Below are 20,535 nucleotides of genomic sequence, written 5' to 3'. Positions count from 1 at the left end.
TCAGAGTTCAGCAGAGAGGATTAGAAAGACAGGTAGATTCCAGAGTCATCACATCAATAGTACTGAAACAACATGAGTAGATGAGATCTGGAAGGGTGAGTACATAGAACGAGAAGGAAAGAACTGACACTGACCCTTGAGAAATACCAACTTTTAAAGGAGAGGTAGAGAAACAGGAGAAGGTTCCAGCACAGGAGACTAAGACAGAACTGTGTAGAGAGGTAGGGAAGAAAACTAAGAAGCATATGGAGTAGAAACCAGAAGAAGAAAGTGTTTGAAAGTGGAGAGAGAAAACAATAGAATCAAATGTTGCCAAGAGGTCAAGTAAATTAAGAAGCTGTATGGGTGAGGGGAGAAGTGGGGGTAAAAAATAGGGTTTGATGGGTTGAGGAATGAGTAAGCAATGAGCAAACAGAGAAACTAAATGTAGACAACTCATTTAAGAAGTTTAGCTGGGTAGAATAAACTATGGTATTTTCATGAAATGGAACATTTTACAGAAATGAAACAGGAAAGAATACTGATATATGCAACACAACACAGATTAATCTTCCAAATATGTGAGCAAAAAAAGAGACATGCAAAAAAGTACACATTGTCTAATTCCATGTATATAAAGTTCAAAAACAGGCAAAACTATTCTATGGTGATGGAAGTCAGAATCATGGTTACCTTTGGGGAGGGTAAAGACTGGGAGAAGGGTATGAGGAAAGCTTCTGGGGACACTGTTTAATGTTCTATATCATCATCTGAGTGGTTATATGGGTGTATTCACTTTGAAAAAATCAAACTAAACAACAATCTGTGCAGTTTTCTGTACTGATTTATATTTCAATAAAAAAAGTCTCCAAAAAACATTTAGCTGTGATGAGGGGTCGATCATTGAGGTAGAAGCTAAAAGCTGGAAAGGGCTGTGATTTGAGAGACTTTTTGTTTGTTTCCCTTTGTTTTCAAAGTATGAGAGAACTGTGCATGCTTTGTTGAAATTGGAAGCTGAAAGTATTGGTAACAAGAGCTGACGGGGATAGGTTCATATTTCAGGAAGAAGGATTAACTGTAATAAGAGGGACTCTTTCAACTGAAGGGGAGGGGAAGGAAGAACGGATGGGTAGGTAGATAGGGTCCGTTGGTGAGAAGCTGAAAGAGCTGCCATCTGATGACATCTGCTTTCACTCTGAGGTAGAAAGTATAGTCATCTGCTATGAGAGAAGGTGACTGTTTTTAGGGGGTAGGAGAGAGAGCCACAAAGGGAACAGCAGAGGTCTGAAGTGATTGGAAAGATTTGCTGTGAAGAACAAAGAGCAAGTAGACTAGAGAAACAAAGGAGGAAAGTCTGGCAATGTTCAGGGCCCAGTCGAGTTCAATGAACATGACTTTAAAGGGGCACTGCTCTACTCTGCTGCACGATTTTCGCTTGCAGTGTTCACTACCTCCAGTTTTAGAGCTTAGTCCCTGCAGGATATCTAAGATGCTCAGCAGGCAGTGGATAAAATGTGAGTCTGGAGCACCGCCAAAAGACAAAGCTACAGTGGGTAAAAAGTAAGATTCAGAACGCATCACATGTCAGTGAAACTATGGCTATAATTAAAGCTGTGCAGGGAGAGTCAGATAACAACAGGACTAAAGATGGGACCCTAGGGAATACCAATATTTAGGAAATGAGTCACAGAAATGGAGCCCATGAAGGCAATTCAGAAGGCTGGGCTAAGCAGACAGAACTCAGGAGATGATGATATTAGCCAAAGCAGTTTGATGTAATAATGGGGCTGGAAAAATGAACTGAAGAGGGTCAAGAGAGACAACAATAACTTGAAAAGAAGGATAATAAGAAAAATTTTTTGTTTTTTATTTTTTGTTTGGTTTTTCATTTCTTTTAAGATGGGAGAGACTTGCACAAGCAGAAAGGGAGAGGACAGATTTAAGGGGAAAATAAGTGATATTTGAATAAATTCTAAAGCATGAAGGTTCACTAAAAAAAAAATCACTTTTTTTTACTTTAACCAAACTTTTAAAAATTTTATTCTTCACTACCACTTACCATGTTAAAAATTGTGATGTCCAATATACCACCCTCCAGAAAATTGGCATGATTCCATCAGGAATGTAACTCCATGGCTTAAAACAGGGATGTTCGCTGTTTAATAACAATTTAAAGCCAATTAATCATAAATGACAACTTAAATGAATTACAGGGGCTGGCCTGGTGGCATAGTGGTTAAGTTTGCATGCCCTGCTTTGGCGGCCCAGGGTTCATGAGTTTGGATCCTGGACATGGACCTACATACCACTCATCAAGCCATGCTGTAGTGGCATCCCATATACAAAAAATAGAGGAGGACTGGCACAGATGACAGCTCAGGGACAATCTTCTTCAAGCAAAAAGAGGAAGATCAGCAACAAATATTACCTCAGGGCCAATCTTCCTCACCAAAAAAAAAATAAAAATAATAATAATAAATGAATTACATGATTAATTCGTGCGTGGCAAAGTTCATTTACATTCAGATATTAAATCATTGACTCTAATTTGTAAAATTTCATAGAAAACTTAAAATTCAAAGCTGACTGTCAAGCTAAAAAACACATCCAAAGGGAACAAAACAGTCTGTTCTAGAGAGGAACACCACTTCAATTTTCAACTTTCAAGGTATTTTTCGTCACTGAGTAAAAAGAGGACACAATGTTCACCTAATAATCTAAAAATGCAATAGTCTTTAAAAGCAAATGCATCATAAAATTAAATCTCTGATTTGATTACTTTTAAAATTGATGATTACCTTTAAAATACACACTCACCCCATTTGTGGGGCTGGTTATTTTTGGGAAGGGTGGGGGAAGAAATTAGGTGACTAATTCCTGGAAACTGAAATGCTAACTAAATCAATCACTATAGCATAGCTCCTATGGAGATACATGCCAGCACTTAGAGATAATTCTGTAAATTTTCTGAAAATCTGATGTGTATCTGACCACATATTCTTCCATTAACAGTCAGTCTTCCTGGACTGTAAGTATATTCCTTAGTCCAAGGGCTTCCAAAAATCCACAATTGCTGCTGATCTATATCAATTGTAATGATGGTTCAAAGGGGAGTAATGTCTACATTTTAAATTTACCCTTATCCAGATTAGGTTAAAAAAATAATAATAAAAGCTGCACAAAGAAACATGAAAATATTACCTAAAGCATTGGTAAAAGCTATAGTCAACATATATTAGTTTTTTACTTGGAAGCTTGATATGAATTTAACATAACATTTTGATAATTTGAACTTTATTCATTCTTGGTCTAAAACTGTAATGATTTCAAAGGATGTGCAACATGAAAGGCATATGCTACATACAGAATAACCTCCTTGTTCTTTATTACAACCTTATAAATTAGGCAAAAGAGAAAACATATGCCCCATTTTTTAGATCGAAGACAGAGGCTGAGAGGAAAAATAGCTTTTGGAAGTCACATACTAAGTAAATGGTAAAACCAAAACTAAAAAATCAGGTCTTCTCCAAGTTTCTCATTAGCATCTACTGAAACGCCTTATGCACCAACAAATATTTAAAATTTAAATTTAAGATTTAAATTTAAAGAAAATACAAAGTAATTAAGTCTACTAGCAAAGGATGGAGGTGCGGAAGGGGTGAGTAGAGAATGAGGATACACTTTTATAAATACAAAATCCAGATGGTAAAAACTGACAATTTTTAAACAATTTGCCCTCTACAATATTCAAAAAAAAAAAAAATACCTTGGAGCTGGGGTAGCAGCATACACTCCTGTAGTGCTGTTATTCTCGGGAGGGCTGGAGTTTGCAGCAGCATGCTTGCACCGGTTGTATATTGTCTAAAGCAATGAACACATGGTTTAAAAACGAAAATCAAAGGGTTATCAAGTACTTTAGGGATATTGGAGTGTATCAATCTATCTACCCAAAATTACCCTCCTGGCTATGCTTTTTAATGATCAAATTCATATAGTAACATTTAAATTCAAAATATAAATATAACCTTACATAATTTAGCTGTCTTAAGAACTAACATATCTCAAGCACGCTGTATGATTACAACTGCCATTTAAATTGTGAAAATCCGTTTCACCTCTTACCGTACTAACATCCAGAGGCAGTATGAAGACAATAAGAAAGCAGAGATACCAAGCTAGCAGCGTTCCAACAATTACAAGTCTATGCTGTTTCTTAAAGTCTCCGTATCGATGAAGTAGGAATAATGCCAGAAAAAAGACAAAAACAATCTCGAGTCCCAATGCTGCACCACTCATTATTGAATGTTCACTCCGACTGACCAAAGTAATTCACATGGTCTGGATCACATCTGTAAACTGAAAAAAAAAAAAAATATATGCAGCATTAACATAGGAAACGACCAGTTGAAAATTTCCTAAATATTTATTAATGTATTAATAAGGTCTTCGGAAAACTGTCATGCTTTACATTGGACTACAAATAAGATGAAAAGGATAATTCTGGGGCTGGGCTGGTGGCATAGTGGTTAAGTTTGTCCACTCTGCTTTGGTGGCCCAGGGTTCGCAGGTTTGGCTCACAGGCACGGGGCCTAGCACCACTTGTCAAGCACACTGTGGCAGCATCCTACATAAAATAGAAGAAGACTGGCACAGATGTTAGCTCAGAGACAATCTTCTGCAAGCAAAAAGAGAAAGGTTGTAACATGTTAGCTCATGGCCCATCTTCTTCACAAAAAGTAAAAAGAAAAAAAAGAAAAGAAAAATATAAAAAGAAAAGGATAGTTCCTACTCTCAAGTATTTATATCTTATTTTCTAAAGCATATATGAAAAATCTCACATAAATTATACCTTCAGGAAAAAAACGTATTTTAACAAAACTTACACAAGTTCTTAAAATACTATAAAACAAGAATACTAGACATGGACAGTTTCAACAGTGTCATTTGGAGTTTGTTCCTTAATGTTGTAAGTCCTAACAGACTATTTCATACAAATACACTATTGACTAGATCCTAGGAAACTGGATATTTCTTAAAATGAGGTTTTCTAAGATCATCCAAAGCCCATTACATAAGATTTTCTAAAAGAGAGAGAGAAAGAGACAGAAAGACAGAGACCATCTGAAAGTAACCCTTTCCTCTGTTCAAAATGGTGTTTTTCTTTAGCATTAATATTGTCTAACAACTCAACTTTCATGACTTGAAATTCTTATTAATTTATCGCTTCACTTAATATACTTACCGCTTTCTATTTATCTATACAAATCTTATTTTCTTTAAAGAAAATTACTTTATCTATTTGATATGCAGAAAAACTTATCAATGATTACTGAAAAGTTATACATTTGAAAATATTTTTTAGTTGTAAATGCTGATGATACAGGCATCAGCAAATGCTTTATTTGACATTTCTCTACTCTTATGAAACAATTCACCTTTACTAACTGAAGGCATTATATACTTTTCACCCTTGTAAAATCAATGTTAAGCATTTCTGTTTGTCTATGGACTAAATATTCCAAGGAATTAATATCTTAACATAAAGAACCAAGACTGTGATGAAACCCACGAAAATAAAATAAGGCAGAGTCAACAAAATACTTCAAATCAACAAACACCTCCAGCCAAAACTAGTTATAAAAAGAACAAAGAAAGTTTGAGTAATTTAACGGGCTAAATTTAAATTTATATAGGAAATACCCCTATGTGAACTATCACAAACAAAAATCACATTTAATAAACTATTTTCTTCACTATTTCTTTATATTGTTGAAGTGGTTTCTTCCAATTCCTCTGTGCATTTCAACCATCAATATTTTCATTTTTCTTAAATATCTAAAATTTATCCCCTTTTGTCACTGCCTATTACCTTACCCTGCTACATTTTTCTTCAAAACACTTATCTACCTGATATAATGTCTATTCTTTATATTTATTGTTCCTAGGTAATCCCCCCCTCACACATAGACTCCATGAGAGCAGAGACTTGACTATTTTATCCAGTGCTGTATCCTAAGTCTCTAATATAGTGTCTGGCATATAACAGATATTCAAGAAATATTTAGGGCCAGCTCTGATGGCCTAGCGGTTAAGTTTGGTATGTTCCACTTCAGCAGCCCAGGTTTGGTTCCTGGGCGCACACCTACACCACTCGTCTGTTAGCGGTCATGCTGTGGTGGTGGCTCACATACAAAAAAAAAAAGAGGAAGATTAGCAGCAGATGTCAGCTCAGGGCGAATCTTCCTCAGCAAAAACAAAAAAAAGAAAAATATTTGTTGAATGAATAAATGAACGAACAAACAGAAGTGGTATACTTTAGTATATAAGCTATGTTTTATTACTGCTGACTTCAAAGATAATATAAAACTCTTGTTATGATCTCCAAAATTGATTTTACAAATACTTATTACAATTCAAAACTCTGCCTCTTTCTAATTACTACTCAAAATTTCAAATTTCATATTCTATGGGAAAACTTATACTATCACAATAAGAGTAAGTCAAATCTTATTTTTAAGCCAAAAATAGATTAAGTAGTTAGCCAACAGCGCAACGTAGAATGTGCTGATGAAAACCATTACCATCTTCAAGATCCAGCTTTTAAAAGAACATCATTCAATGTGAATTTAACTGCAACATAATTATGTGAAAATCTCTTTAGAGTTTGATCTAGATATTTATTTACCTGAACTGTCCAGTGCAAGGAATAAGACAATCATTAAATCAACAGAAAAGAATACTGAACATTATAGATAACCAAGGAAATGCTAAATAAAGTATGACAGAAACAAACGATGGAATATTATTGAAGTATAAGATATAATGTTTATTAGGATTATTTAAAAACATTAGAAAATTACCATAACATTAATTGAAAAACTAGATACACACAATTTTACAGAATATGCATTAAAAAAGACTTTAAAAAAGTCTTTAAAAAAAGACAACAAAGAAATATATGAAAACATCAATAATAGGCGGTAAGATTATGGGCATAAGCAAACAACAAAATCAGAGATAAACTTGCCACTAGCTACTAATATTTTTTTTTCCTATGGCTGTCAGTTTTTCGGTCTGATTCATAGTCAGTACTTTAAAACACTGCAGATGAATAAATGGAATCCTTTGGATCCTACAGATCCTTTATTCTAGTAATAAAGAGATGATACTGTTGTATCTCTTCCCATGCTCTGTGTATTATGCTGCTATAAACAATTATAAACTTAGTGGCTTAAAACAACACCCATATCTCATAGTTTCTGTGGGTCCAGGCCTAGCGTGGCTCAATTGAGTTCTCTCCTTAGGGTCTCACAAGATTGAAATCAAAGTGTCAGCAGATTTGTGATCCTCTCTGGAGACTCTGGGGAATAATCTATTTCTAAGTACATTCAGGCTATTGCAAAATTCATTATGTTACGGTCATAGGACTGAGATCCTCATGTCCTTGCGGAGTGTCAGCAGGTATTCGCCCTCAGTTCTAGAGAGGCCTCTCTCCAGTCTTTTCATATGGCCCCACATATCTCAGAGCCAGCAATGGCTTGTCAAATTCTTCTCATGCTTGGAATCTCTGACTTCCTCTTCTGCCCTCAGCTGGGAGAAGGTACTGCTTAAGGGCTCATCTGATCTCACTGGGCCCACCTAGATCATCTAGTCATATTTACTGGTTTAGGGTGTAGACAGCCTTGGGAGTGGATTATTCTGTTTCCCATACTACTGTTCAAGCTGAACTTCTTTAGCCTTTTTATGACACAAAGTTAGGCCTAGGGGGTCCCATGAAATTGGAGATGAAAACTGGGGTTTCCCTAACCTGAGATGAGAAAATGCTAGTTTTAAAGTCCATATCATCGACCTTGTACCTAAATTCAAGTGAGGAATTGCTTTTTTACAGTCCAGAATGACAGAACTTTCCAAGGTTCCTTATGAATTCCTATAGCCTCTTTTGTTTATTTCAACTGAGTAATTTTCTCTTCAAAGCTGGGGGTGCCATATGCTCCACCTAATTTAGTTATTTGTATATTAAATTGATAAGATAATTGTTGACTAAAATCTAAAAAATATAAACAAAGATTGGACAACTCAAGTTTGGCTTATTAAAAAAACCCATTACCGGAGAGGACAGCAATTTGGCAATATGTATCAAAAACCTTAAAAAAGATACATACCTTTGTCCTAGTAATTCCTCTTTAAATAACTTAAAGAAAAACCAAAATGGGAACAAAGATTTATCCACAATGTTATTTTTCACAGCAGCATTACTTAAACGTGAAAACGGAAACATAAATGTTTGTACTAAATAGTCCTGGAAGTTTTAAAAATGTCCACCAGTCTCATCACTGTCGGTTGCCTAAAGCAGCTGAGGGTTTAATAAATCACTAATTCCGCTACCATGGCCATGACTGATGAGAGGAGGGATCTGTGCTTGAGGCCACCTAAGAGCAACACTCCACTGCAGACAGTAATTCAAAGAGCCCACCAGATTCCCCCAGCCTAGAAGAAAGGTGAGATCCAAGGAGACACTTTAGAGATGCCAAGAGACAGGAGAGGGGTCTGAGGGAGTATACACAGGAAATACACATATACGCATGGACGGATATACACCAAAATGCTAGTAGTGGTTGCCAAGGGTAGTAAAGAGATGATTTCTACTTTCTCCTTTGTGCTTTCTTGTACATGTGTGCTTTTAATTTCAAGTAATTTTAAATATGTATTATTTCATAATTTTAAAATTATTTAAGAATCAATGCAGTAATATGAAGGTAAAACACACAAGTATGAAAAATTTTGCCAGTGTTATAAGTGCCGAAAATTACAACTATTTTAAAATACAAATGTTTTATTGTACTGTGGTAAACCTGGGTTCTAAATCCCAACTCCAATAATTGTGTGACTTTATGCCATTTAAGCTGTTAAATGAGGATAAATAATCACCTCACACAGGTTGCTATGAAGATCAAATGAGATCTAAAAGTAAAATACCAAGCAGGAGCTCCAGGCACAGGGTAGGTCTTTTAATATATGCTAGTCGCTAATCTCTGCCTCCTCACATCAACGTGTTTCTAGAAGATAACCAATTGCCCTAATGGTATGAAAGCATAGCTTTACCCTAAATGGGTCTTCCCCTACTCCCCCCAAAAAACTATGAATGATATCAAATGCTTTTTGTTTCTCATTCTCTGTGGTTACCACAGCCTGGGCCCACCCTCATTCTCATAAAAGAAGAAAATGATCCTCGCTGGCAGAAATCCCTCCTCTTGCCTCTCTTGACAAATTGGGATTATCTCCCTAAATCTGCAAGGTAGCCCCAACACCCCTTCCTTTGTCTGTACGCTGTGAAGAGACAGAACACATCTCAGAGCCATGTGAAGAGGGTGCACTTGAAGGGCCAGCCCAGTGGCAGGCTCGGCTTCAGCAGCCCAGGGTTCACAGGTTTGGAGCCTGGGTGCAGACCCAGCACTGCTCATCAAACCACGCTGTGGAAGCATCCAACATAAAACAGAGGAAGATTGGCACAGATGTTAGCTCAGCAACAATCTTCCTCAAGCAAAAAGAGGAAGATTGGCAACAGATGTTAGCTCAGGGCCAATCTTCCTCACCAAAAAAAAAACACTTCTCTAATGAGTTGTGATTTTAAGGGAAAGGATGTAGATTTCAAAGGAAGGCAATTGCTTTCTCCTTAGCCAAAGTAACCGAAAGCTGGCTTTACGTAAAAAATCAGAATACTGCACTTAAAAATATTTTCATATAATGTTAGTTTAACGAATTGTGAACATTCAGCATAGTATTCTCTACCTAGTTTCAACCAAAATCGATTTGTGAACGGATCCCTTCTTCACACCAATTTCACCTACTTTCAAGAACAAGCTGAAGGTTCATGAATACCTTCCTCAGGTAAGATGCGGTTACTTTTCGAGCTAAGCACCAACCTTGAAACAAGCACATACCTGGGCAAGGGAGCTTTAATTCATTTTTTTAAAGAAATGAATCATTGTTTAAAGAAATAAGAATCATTTTTTATAAAGAAAGAAGAAAGTGTGTCATACAGCAAGCTGAACTAATATTTTTGAGATGAGGCTGGCCTGCTTGCTTCTGAACTTTATAAATCCTCTCCATTTTCACTAGGGTTGGAATTTATTCCCCTTCCCTCTTCCCCTGATTTCCCGGGGTCACCGTTACAGTGAGGTTTGCACAATGGATCTCGCATGGTCATCCTACTTGGAATGTGGCACGCTCCCTACTCTAAGCGCCCCCCGACTCGTCTCCGCGGAGACAGGCTGAAAGCAGCTGGCTCGACGGCGGCGACGCAACCAGACGCAACCGGTTGAGCGAGAGCAGCCGAATGGCTTTGCGGGTGGCTCCCAGCGTTGCCTGGTAAAGCCCTGTGCAAACAGTCACCTGATTTGTTCCCACGCTAGCACTTCTGAGACCGCTCAAGGCTGCCAGGGGAAGGACGCGTAGCTCTCGCCCACTGCACAGGGATGCACTGTGGTTTCCTGCTCCCCTAAAACCAAACCACAGCCTCTCGATCGAACCGCGGTACCGTCTACGAAACGCTCTCCCACGCGTTATCTTGTCCGCCCCTCCCTCCAAGCCTGGGAGACGGGCGTCGTCGTCTCAGCGCCTATTTTATAGGTGAGCAAAGGATCCTGTCCACACACCGGTCCTTAGGGCCGCCCTCTCCTCGGCGGGGGAGGCAGAGGGGAAAAACAGGGGAACGCCCCCGGCCCGCAGCCTCTCACCTGGCGGGTGGGCCGGGCTACCGCCTCCACTCAGGTTCCGGGGACGCGGGCCCGCGGCGGCGGCCGCCTGGGGTCTCCAGGGTCCTCTCTATGTCCACCGCGCTCGGCCCCAGACACCAAGTGCCTCACGCTCTCCTCCTCTGGCTCACCGCGCGATCTCGCCAGACAGCGTCTGGAAAGACCGGGAAACTCCGCGTGTGCCACAGCCGTCCCGTGTCCGGGACCCACGCTACCAGGTGACGGCGGTGACTGTCACCAGAAGGCCTGCGGGTTCCTGGGAAAGGAAAACCCTTCCCGGTCAAGCGGCTGACATTTCTCAGTCAGCCGGAGCGCCGCCCACTTCCGCTTCCCCGCCTACTCCGTGGGCCTTCCAGCCCCGCAGCCGCGGGGGGTTGTGGGTATCTCGAGGGCGGGCGAAGTTGCAAAGGAAGGAAGTAGCGGCGAGCCAGCCCGACTATGGGGCAGGGCAGAAACTACAGTTCCCAGGAGACAGCGGGGCCGCAGGCGGCGGCTGCGGAGGAGAGCGGGCAGAAGAGCCCTGCGCGCGCGGTGGGGATGAAACGTTGCTAGAGTTCGCGGGTCTTGGCGCTGGAGGCCCGAGCAGCACGCTGTGAGCTGCCGCGCGCCAAAGCGGGAATCCGAGAGGCGGGCAGCTCTGCAATTAATGCACGCATTTAAAACTCCCGAATCTGTGGACGCCATGCACAGGTAAACCGATTGCAAAAAGGGGCAGAAGATGAATGGACCGTCTTAATTCATTTAGGCCGCGAATATTGCTACTTGCTAATATTGTTACTAATGCTATAATGTGAATGGTTGCTTAGCTGCTTCTTTGGGAAAGCGTGGATGGAGGGAAGCTTTAGTGTAGTTATCAGCGTGCGGGTTTGTTTGGCTTCCCTTATCGGGCTTTCCTGCTTTCAATCAGTGTATGATTGCCCTCCCTCTTTCCTTCTCTCTTCCCTCCACCCTAGGAAATTCTTGAGGCTTTGTGCACGATCATAAATCAAAGAGCCTTTTCGATTTTGGTTATTTTCTCTTTCATTCTTGGGAACTCGCCATTATCACGTAAAAAATGCAGTTCTGTTAGCTGCTGTAAAAGTTTTCTACAGTGCATAACTTGCAGTTCCGTTTAGGCCTATCCTGGAATTATTTACGTGTGTGTTTTAGAAAGAAACGGGTTGGCTGTTGTGCATCTTTGCAGGAAACACCTCCAGGAGATTCCCGACCAGAGTAGCAACGTTACCACCAGCTTCACGTGGGGATGGGATTCTAGCAAGACTTGTGAACTGCTGTCGGGCATGGGAGTCTCTGCTCTGGAGAAGGAGGAGGTGGATAGTGAGAACATCCCCCAGGAACTGCTCTCAAATCTGGGTCACCCGCACAGCCCCCCACGAAAACGGCTGAAGAGCAAAGGGAATGACAAGGACTTTGTGATCGTCCGCAGACCTAAGCTAAATCGAGAAAACTTTCCAGGTAAGGTATGAGGGTAAAATTCTAGGTCACCTAAGGGGTAGATTGAACTATTTTGTTGTATAAAATAGAGATTTGTTCAGGGATCTTTAGAGTGGGGCCCTTTTAAAATCACCTAATTCTGAAGCTGTTTTCCAAAGAAATGGCACAGGTCATTGTCGTTGAAGTCTTTAGAAAACTTGGTGGGTATACATTTTGTAATGCATAATTGACTTTTAAGCCATGAGAAGACATTCCTGCCTTTTTTCTTAGAAGGGAACCTATCTGCTCAAAAGTTAGCTCAGTGCCACTGATAAATGGGAACATAGGCCATGATCTTCTTGTAGGATTCCTTTTGTTTATATTCTGCTGCTCTATAGCCCTGGTTGAGCTTTTTGCCATAATCACTTTAGTTATTTGTCAAAGAACTGCTAACATGAAAGTTAAACTAAGTGGAGGAGACTTACCTCCCCAGGTCCACTCTCAAATGGGATTCTTCTGGTATACCCTGTCTCCATTTCTCCCAGGATTAAACCAACCCAACCCAAAAACCTGAGGGTGGCTCAGATTCCCACCATCCGCCAACATCCACCCAATCATTGAATCTTTCCCTCTTGTCTCATAAATATTTCTCAAGCTTTCAGTGAACATCTCTTGCCTGAATGATTGGAATGGACTCATAATCCCAGCCTTCTCCTCTCCAGATCCATCCCCCAGAGTGAGAGTGGACTGACTGTAATGTAGAACTCATCGTATCATTCCTCTCTTAATAGCTCGCCATTCCCAGTCTTCTCAGCAGGTGAGCGAGTGCCTCCCAGAGTGGATCAGAACCCCAAGAGTACTCAAAGTCATAGGGTAAACGTAATGCCTTGACCTGGGATTACCAGTTTTTCTTGCTAGTAAGTCATTTAAAACATTAATTCAGCAAATATTTGCTGACAACATGCTGTGTGCTAGGCAGTGTTCTAGGTGCTGAGGATACTGCAGTGAGCAAAACAAATGTTTCTACGCTCATGGAGCTTCTGTTCTCGAGAGAGGACACAATAAACATAATAAATTTGGTAGGTAGTATATTAGAAGGTGATAAGTGCTGTGGCTAACAACAAAAATAAAACAAGCCAAGAGGGATTAGAAGTCCTGAGGTGGGTAGATGGATTGCACTTTTTTTTTTTTTGAGGAAGATTAGCCCTGAGCTAACTACTGCCAATCCTCCTCTTTTTGCTCAGGAAGACTGGCCCTGAGCTAACATCCATGCCCATCTTCCTCTACTTTATATGTGGGACGCCTACCACAGCATGGTGTGCCAAACAGTGCCATGTCCACACCCAGGATCCTAACCGGCAAACCCTGGGCCTCCAAGAAGCAGAATGTGCGCATTTAACTGCTACACCAACAGGCCGGCCCCTGGGTTGCACTTTTAAACGGTATTGAAGGAAAGCCTCACTCGGACAGTGAGCTTTAAGCAAAGGCATAAAGAAGGTGAGGGAATGTGCTACGCAAATATCTTAGAGAAGAGAGCCCCAAGCAGAGGGAACAGCCAGTGCAAAGACCCTGGGGCAGAAGCATGTCCTGCCTGTACAAGGAACAGCAGGGTAGCCATCCTCCCTAAGAGTGCAGGGAGCAAAAGGGAGAGTAGTGGGAGATCAGGTAGAGGTGATGCTGATAAGACTTGTGATGTGACCTTTGAAAAGGACACACTATTGTGTTGAGGGTAAAATGTAGGGGGTTGAGGGTAGGAGTTTAGAGACTTGTTAGGAGGTATGAGAGTGGTGATAGGCAGTGGTCAGATTCTGGATAGATTCTGACAGAGTCCACAGAATTAGGAGGCTGTTGAAATTTAGAAGAGGTGATCAGAGTCTAAACTGAAATTGGGTGAGTGATGGAGAAAAAGAGATTAAAGACCTAAAGATGAAGTCTTGCAGAGCCAAGGTAAATAGGTATGTTCCTAAATTCTCCCACCTGGCTTTTTGTGCAGAAAGGTTGATTGGTTGGCTGCTTGCTTGCTTGCTTGCTTTGCTTTAAAAAACTCTGGGTTTTTTGGTTTTTGACCTTTTCATTAGGAAAAAGAACCTTCAAATTATGTTCTGGGAATCTATGTCAAGAGTTGGATTAATTAGAAAGACAGTAAAGGATTGTGGTAAAGTCAGGGAAATCTGCCTTTGAATGTCTGTTCTCCTGTTTACCAACCTTGGGAAGTTATTTGGGTTCTCTGAGCCTTAGTTTCCTTGTGAAATGGAGTGATAATACCCACTTTATGGGCTGCTGTGGAGATTAAATGAGAGTTCCCGTAACGTCTTAGCAGGCTGCCTGGCACACAACACTCAATCCGGAAACCCAGTTAATGCAGTCAACGAAATTTCGGATGTCCATTGGAAGGCTGCTTTATCCTTTGTCCTTAATACTGTTAGTCTAACCCTATTAGTGTAGTTTTTTTCCTTCAAAATTTAGTGTCATTGCTATATTGAGTGTCTGAAATGTAGCAGTGGCAATTTGATGCTTGACCATCCAAGTGTGGTGAAAGATACTTCCTGACAAGATAAGCAGATTTTGATTAATTTGTCTGGTGCATCCAGCTTTTAACACGGAGTATGATTGCTGTGCATCCTTCCACATTCACACACACAGATGTAAATAAAAAAGACATTTTTAAGCAAGGCACTGTGGAAACAAGACGGAAGATTAAGGGATGGTTGCTATCTTCTAGGAAATTGCACGGGAAGTTGAGAAAAGACGATACACAAAAGAAGCTCACAGCAAAAAATGGCCGCTAATACGCCAGCAGCGGTGTATTCAGGCAGTGAGTGCTGTAGGAGGCCAGGGGAGGGAGCCCTTTGTGCCAAAGGGACCTGAAACTTCCCAGATGTGAAAGGCTTCCGAGATGATTCTCACTGGACATGGACAAGCTTCCTTCTTCCACTTAGCAACAGTGGAGGCTCTGAGAAAAGAGAGGATCTGGAAAGGGTCCAATCAATGAGTCTGGATTGTTAAAATTGACTTCAAAAATACGTATCTGAGGGGCCGGCCCGGTGGCGCAGCGGTTAAGTTCACACGTTCCGCTTCTCGGCGGCCCGGGGTTCGCTGGTTCGGATCCCGGGTGCGGACATGGCACTGCTTGGCAGCCATGCTGTGGTAGGCGTCCCACGTATAAACTAGAGGAAGATGGGCACGGATGTTAGCTCAGAGCCAGGCTTCCTCAGCAAAAAGAGGAGGACTGGCAGTAGTTAGCTGAGGGCTAATCTTCCTCCAAAAAAAAAAAAAACCAAAAAATACGTATCTGAAGTAAAAGAAAAAAAATAGTTTTATGTGATCACCTAAGAGAGAGGTGAGGAGGGAAACTAATAGTATCCTTTGTATGTGCATGGAATTACACACAATGCACACCGGCTGGGCGGTGTGGAAGAGGGGGTAGAGTCAGTGATGCAGCACGAGGGGCAGCTGGTGGAGAGGATTTCCAGTGGGCCTCCAGGAGCCTGGGGCCTCCAGTGTAGCTGGATCATCATTCCAGGGAGTTTTGTCTGCAGTTGTCAGGACAGGTGGCTGACAGCTCTGCCAGAATTAAGGTAGAACAGGCCACACATGCTTTATGTAGCTATCTGCAGACAGTGGCCCTGGGCTGTGAGGTTTTCATGCTTCCTCACTCAGCAGTCTCTCTCTGCAGGCCCCAAGCCAGGCTCCCGTCTGGTGACTAAATCCTCCTCTCTGTTTATTATGGAAGATAAAAACTATGTGGCTGGGGCTGGCCTGGTGGCATAGTGGTTAAGTTCACGTGCTCCACTTTGGCGGCCCTGGGTTCGTGGGTTCGGATCCCAGACACAGACCTACACACCACTCATCAAGCCGTGCCATGGCAGCATCCTACATACAAAATAGAGGAAGATTGCCTCAGATGTTAGCTCAGTGACAATCTTCCTCAAGCAAAAAGAGGAAGATTGGCAACAGATGTTAGCTCAGGGCCAATCTTCATCACCAAAAAAAAGAAAAGAAAAGAAATCAACACACTTTAAAAGAAAAAACTGTGTGGCCAACCAGTATGAGGACAGGTCTGATTGGCTCTTGGGGTGAGTGTGTGGAAGGAAATGGCCCAGTAGTGAGATCAGTAGTGGGCAGGAAGAGGACAGCTGTGTTTCATTCATGGTCATTAAATGCCTATCTCAATCCCCTGTCAACCCCCCATAAACAGAGGATGGCCTTGAAAACACTGTTGAACTAATTTGTTGATCCACTCTTCCATGGCTGTTAAACTGCTTGAAATTCCAGACCCTACAATGGTTTTCAGACTGGAGACTCTGGAGTTTAGAGTATGCTGATATCCCCAAGGGAACTTGTTCAAAGTGCAAAATTCCACAGATTCCAGTCCCAGAAGTCTGCCTTGAGCCTGGGAATCTGCTTTTTAATACCTCTAGGCAAACATTTTTCTCCAGTATTTTTTTTTTAACCTATACGAAATATATTTTACATTGCAATCCTGGGTCTGTATCTGAAACAGAAATTTCACAAAACTCTATCTTTCCTTACTAAGATATTTTCTATTCTGTTCCATTCCATTCTTTCAAAACAATGGTTGTCAAACGAAATTGATTTCTTTTTTTTTTTTTTTTTTTGAGGAACATTAGCTCTGAGCTAACATCTGCCGCCAATCCTCCTCTTTTTGCTGAGGAAGACTGGCCCTGAGCTAACATCTGTGCTCATCTTTCTCTCTTTTATATGTGAGATGCCTGCCACAGAATGGCTTGATAAGCAGTGCTAGGTCCGTGCCTGGGGTCTGAACCTGTGAACCCAGGGCCACCAAAGCAGAGCGCACGAACTTAACTGCTGTGCCACTGGGCCAACCCCAAAATTGATTTCTTGACACAGCAGTGAATCTCAGCCTGCAGCTGCCAAAGCTCAGCTCTGTAAGAGCCTTCATGGGACCCTCCCAGGCATCTTTCTTTGCCCTGTAGCTTCCTTTCATTCATTCATTCAGCAGATATTTAGTGAGCACCATTCTCGAGGTTAGGAATGCAGCAGTAAACATGGCAGGCAAAAGTGTCTGCTCTCACAGAGCTTAGATGCTGTACCTTATTCTCCAAATCCCAATTTCCATGGTTGGTTCATTACTCTTCACACACCCCAGGGTTGAGCCAGTCCCTCATAGAAATATAGGGTTGTGGGGCTGAGGGGATCGTCAGGACCCCCGTTTTTGTTTTGCTGTGTTTTGTTTTTTTCAGTTTTGCCCACCTAGCCAAAAAAAACCCAAATACCAAAAGCTAGCATGGTCCAGTCATTTCTCTTTATGATTTGTAGGAAGCGGGGGCAAATTCATCCAAGATAGCAGAATCTGTTTGTAGTCTACCAGAAAGGAAGTATGGGTTGTTACTACTTAAAACAAGCCAGCAAAAGCAAACAGGAGGTGGGGCCCTGCCCTTAAACACACAAAAAACAGTCGATGTGAGCACCACTGCCTGCTTCTCCTTCAAGGGTAATTGGTTCATTTGTGCTCAGAGAGAGGCGCAATGTGGAGTCAAAATTTTGCTTATGATTAAGATTACTTTGGAGTTTGAATCTGAATCTGAGTGTAGGTGATGTTCTAAGAAATAAATATGTCAAGTAAGATGAGTTCTCTATACTGCAGAGATCTAATGCATAGAAAACTCTTCAACAAGCCACTCTCCAGAGGAGTTTAAGAGGCCTGGGCAGTGCTGAAGTTACAGAAGTGGACAGCTGGGTTTGTAACTAAGGAATAAGTGGAAATGGTGCTGGCTGAGGGTGATGACTAGCAGGTTTGTGAATCTGGCAAGTTTTCACCTTTCATGGCTCCACAGTATGTTTAACTGCTATCCGTGTAATAAAGGACTAGAGGGGAGGACTTAATAATTATCTTCCCTTACTGTGTGGGGCTGGTATGCAGCCTTGGGGGGTTTAGAAGAGGCGAGTGGAGGAAAGACCTGCTCCGGACTTTCCATCCGCTCTGGGCAAGCAGACCAGGCAGCGGTGTAGTCAAGAATCCAGGAAACAGATGGTTGATGTTTTGAGAATTAAATATGGCAAGTAAAATTAGATTGAGCGTATCATAAGCCTGGATACCAGCCACTAGAGCAGCTATATGAAGACAGACTTCTGCCCCACCTGCTGGGACAGCAGCCAATTTTCTGCTGTGACACCCCCACCCGTACCCCAGGGGCTCTCGAATCGGTGTCGTCCTGTGGTCGGCTGCGTGGAGCCCTGGGTACTTGGCTGCTAGCTGAGGCTGTGCATTTTCTTGGCAATTGCTCCTTCCATCTGGTGGCCAACCCATCGATAGCTCTCAGCATCTTTGTGTTACCCCCCCCTCCCCTCCACCTCTCCCTCCCTAGCGTGGATTGATTTCTTTTTCCATCACAAGTCAGGTTAATTCTCACCTTGTTTAAACTTGTAGACCATCAAGTACTCAGAACCGTAGAATCTTAGAGCATCCTAGGGTAGAAAGAGGGCACAGTTTGGTATCAGACCTGGGTTTGAATTCCCACTCTACCACTTACTAGTTGTGTGACCTCGTCCCTTTTGTCCTAGTTGCATCTTCTGCCCCCACCTCAAAGACTATTCGTGGACTGACAGAGGACATTGTGCCCTGGGTTTTTGTCTTCAGCTTCATTCCCCGTACGCCAACAGTGCCATCCCATCCCCTTACTGTACCCCCACCTGCAGTACCGTCTGCCACCTGGCCAGCTTTCAGACATCCACCTCTTATGGCTTTGCACCTTCACCTGGGGGCATGGGGTTTAGAAACAGAACAGACTCACATTTCCCTCTCGGCTCTGCCACCTAATGGTTGATCTCACCTTTAACCCCACAGAGACAAGTTTCCTCACCTATAAAATGGAATAATGCTACTTATGGTTGCTGCAAAGATTAGAGTCAGTGTACTTTAATAAATGCCTCACACTTTTTAGGGCTTTCAGTAAGTGGCAGTTTTTTTTTTTTTTTTTTTGAGCCCAATTCTATTTTTTAGTTATTTATAGGTATCAAACAGATGATTTCCTTTAAAATACATCATCAGTGTGATATAAATACATGCTAGTGTGATATAAATGTATAAAGAAACATTCACACGTGTACAAGAAAGCTTATAGAAGGATATTTACAGCACCACTGTTGGTAATAGAGAAAAATCGAAAAGAATGTAAATGTCCATCAAAAGGGTCTTAACTATGTTATATCAGTACTATTAGCATTTTTAAAAAATGAAGTAGATCTAAAGATGGGCAAAGGACCTGAACAGACAATCCTCCAAAGAAGATATACAAATGGACAGCAAGCACATGAAAAGATGTTCAACACCACCCATCACCAGGGAAGTGCAAATAAAAACCACAGCAAGACACCACCCTACGTCCGCCAGGATGGCCACTATTAAGAATAAGTCATTGAGGCCTGCGCAGGTCCAACCTATCTGTGGTTTGGGGTTGCTATCTGCCTCATAAAGCAATGTGCAGATTTAATGGGGAAAGGAGAAGAATAGAGGCGAGAAAGAAAAAGGAAAATTTGACTCACTTAATCTTTTCTCATACATTATTTAATCTTCACAGTAAATGACTTTGCAAGGTAAATCTGTATTCCCATTACTACAGATGAAGAAACCAAGCCTCAGAGGGATGAAGTAACTTGCCCACTGTTCACAGGCTTGAGGGCAGCATAGCCGAACTCCAGTGAGAGCCTGCTTCTTCCTCAGTCCAGTGCTTCTCACACCTGTTGGGGAGGCCAGGCACCTGGTATCAGGATGGTCCTTGCAGATCATAGTAAAATCTCAGTGTATTAGACTTGAAATAACTCAGTGTAACTTTTTGCCAAATCAAATGCTAGAATCTGATCTACATATGCAGGAGGCAGCAGAGGTCAGAGAGTTAAGAATTAATGGAAGAAAAACTTAAGAGCCTCTCCATCAACTTTTTTCCAATTTGAGGAGCAGAGCAGGAGCCCGGTTTGAGAACCTCCATCCTCTGTCCATGCTGACCTTGGAGGAGCTTCGTGGCCCAGGCGGAGGGTTGTTGCCAGACTGAGGAGCCTTGGGGTAATCTCCAGCTGCCTCCCCAGGTCGGGGTCCAGGGTCACTGTGGATGATGCACCTTCATCCCTCTAACCATAGGTTTCAGAGCCTCAGTCCTTTAATTTTGTCCTCTAGAGAGAGAGGGGCAGGCATGAATTGAGCAATTGCATATCTCCAACTCATTGTTCAATAGAAGCTGCTTCCTCTAGGAAGTCTGCCCTGATCACTGCTCCAGCCCCATATGCTACACAGGACAGCACCCTGAACCCTATTGCAGCCTGTCATGACACTTTGAGTTTCCTGTTTGTCTGTGTCTCTCCAACTCTAAGCAGGATGTACCTCATTCATCTTTGTATCCATAGAACCTAG

The 20,535-nt window shown here is 41.9% G+C and overlaps 2 protein-coding genes across 6 annotated transcripts in view; one reads left to right on the top strand and one right to left on the bottom strand.

Annotated features, from left to right (window-relative positions):
- LMBRD2 (LMBR1 domain containing 2) overlaps positions 1–10,855 on the bottom strand; it is a 49,488-nt gene extending 38,633 nt beyond the window's left edge. For all 3 annotated transcript variants that reach the window (XM_014831174.3, XM_014831175.3, XM_044779419.2), the window contains exons 1-4: positions 10,716–10,855; positions 4,102–4,335; positions 3,746–3,840; positions 2,039–2,134 (exon numbers count right to left, since the gene is read on the bottom strand). In XM_014831174.3, coding sequence (XP_014686660.1) covers positions 2,039–2,134; positions 3,746–3,840; positions 4,102–4,275 — 365 coding nt within the window. In that variant the 5' untranslated portion in view covers positions 4,276–4,335; positions 10,716–10,855. The remainder of the gene's footprint in view (positions 1–2,038; positions 2,135–3,745; positions 3,841–4,101; positions 4,336–10,715) is intronic.
- The window catches only part of SKP2 (S-phase kinase associated protein 2), a 30,700-nt gene continuing 20,641 nt past the window's right edge, over positions 10,477–20,535 (top strand). The window contains exons 1-2 of one of the 3 annotated variants that reach the window (XM_070519762.1): positions 10,477–10,608; positions 11,917–12,188. In XM_070519762.1, the coding sequence (XP_070375863.1) occupies positions 12,014–12,188 (175 nt within the window). In that variant the 5' untranslated portion in view covers positions 10,477–10,608; positions 11,917–12,013. Of the gene's footprint in view, positions 10,609–11,044; positions 11,424–11,916; positions 12,189–20,535 lie in introns of those variants that run through there. The other 2 variants (XM_014831176.3, XM_014831177.3) reach the window with 2 other exon arrangements.

The sequence above is a fragment of the Equus asinus genome, chromosome 10 (assembly GCF_041296235.1).
Source record: "Equus asinus isolate D_3611 breed Donkey chromosome 10, EquAss-T2T_v2, whole genome shotgun sequence".
NCBI classification, from domain to species: domain Eukaryota; kingdom Metazoa; phylum Chordata; class Mammalia; order Perissodactyla; family Equidae; genus Equus; species Equus asinus.
The sequence above is the reverse complement of the archived record's forward strand: the minus strand, read 5'-3'. Positions and strand labels throughout refer to the sequence as shown.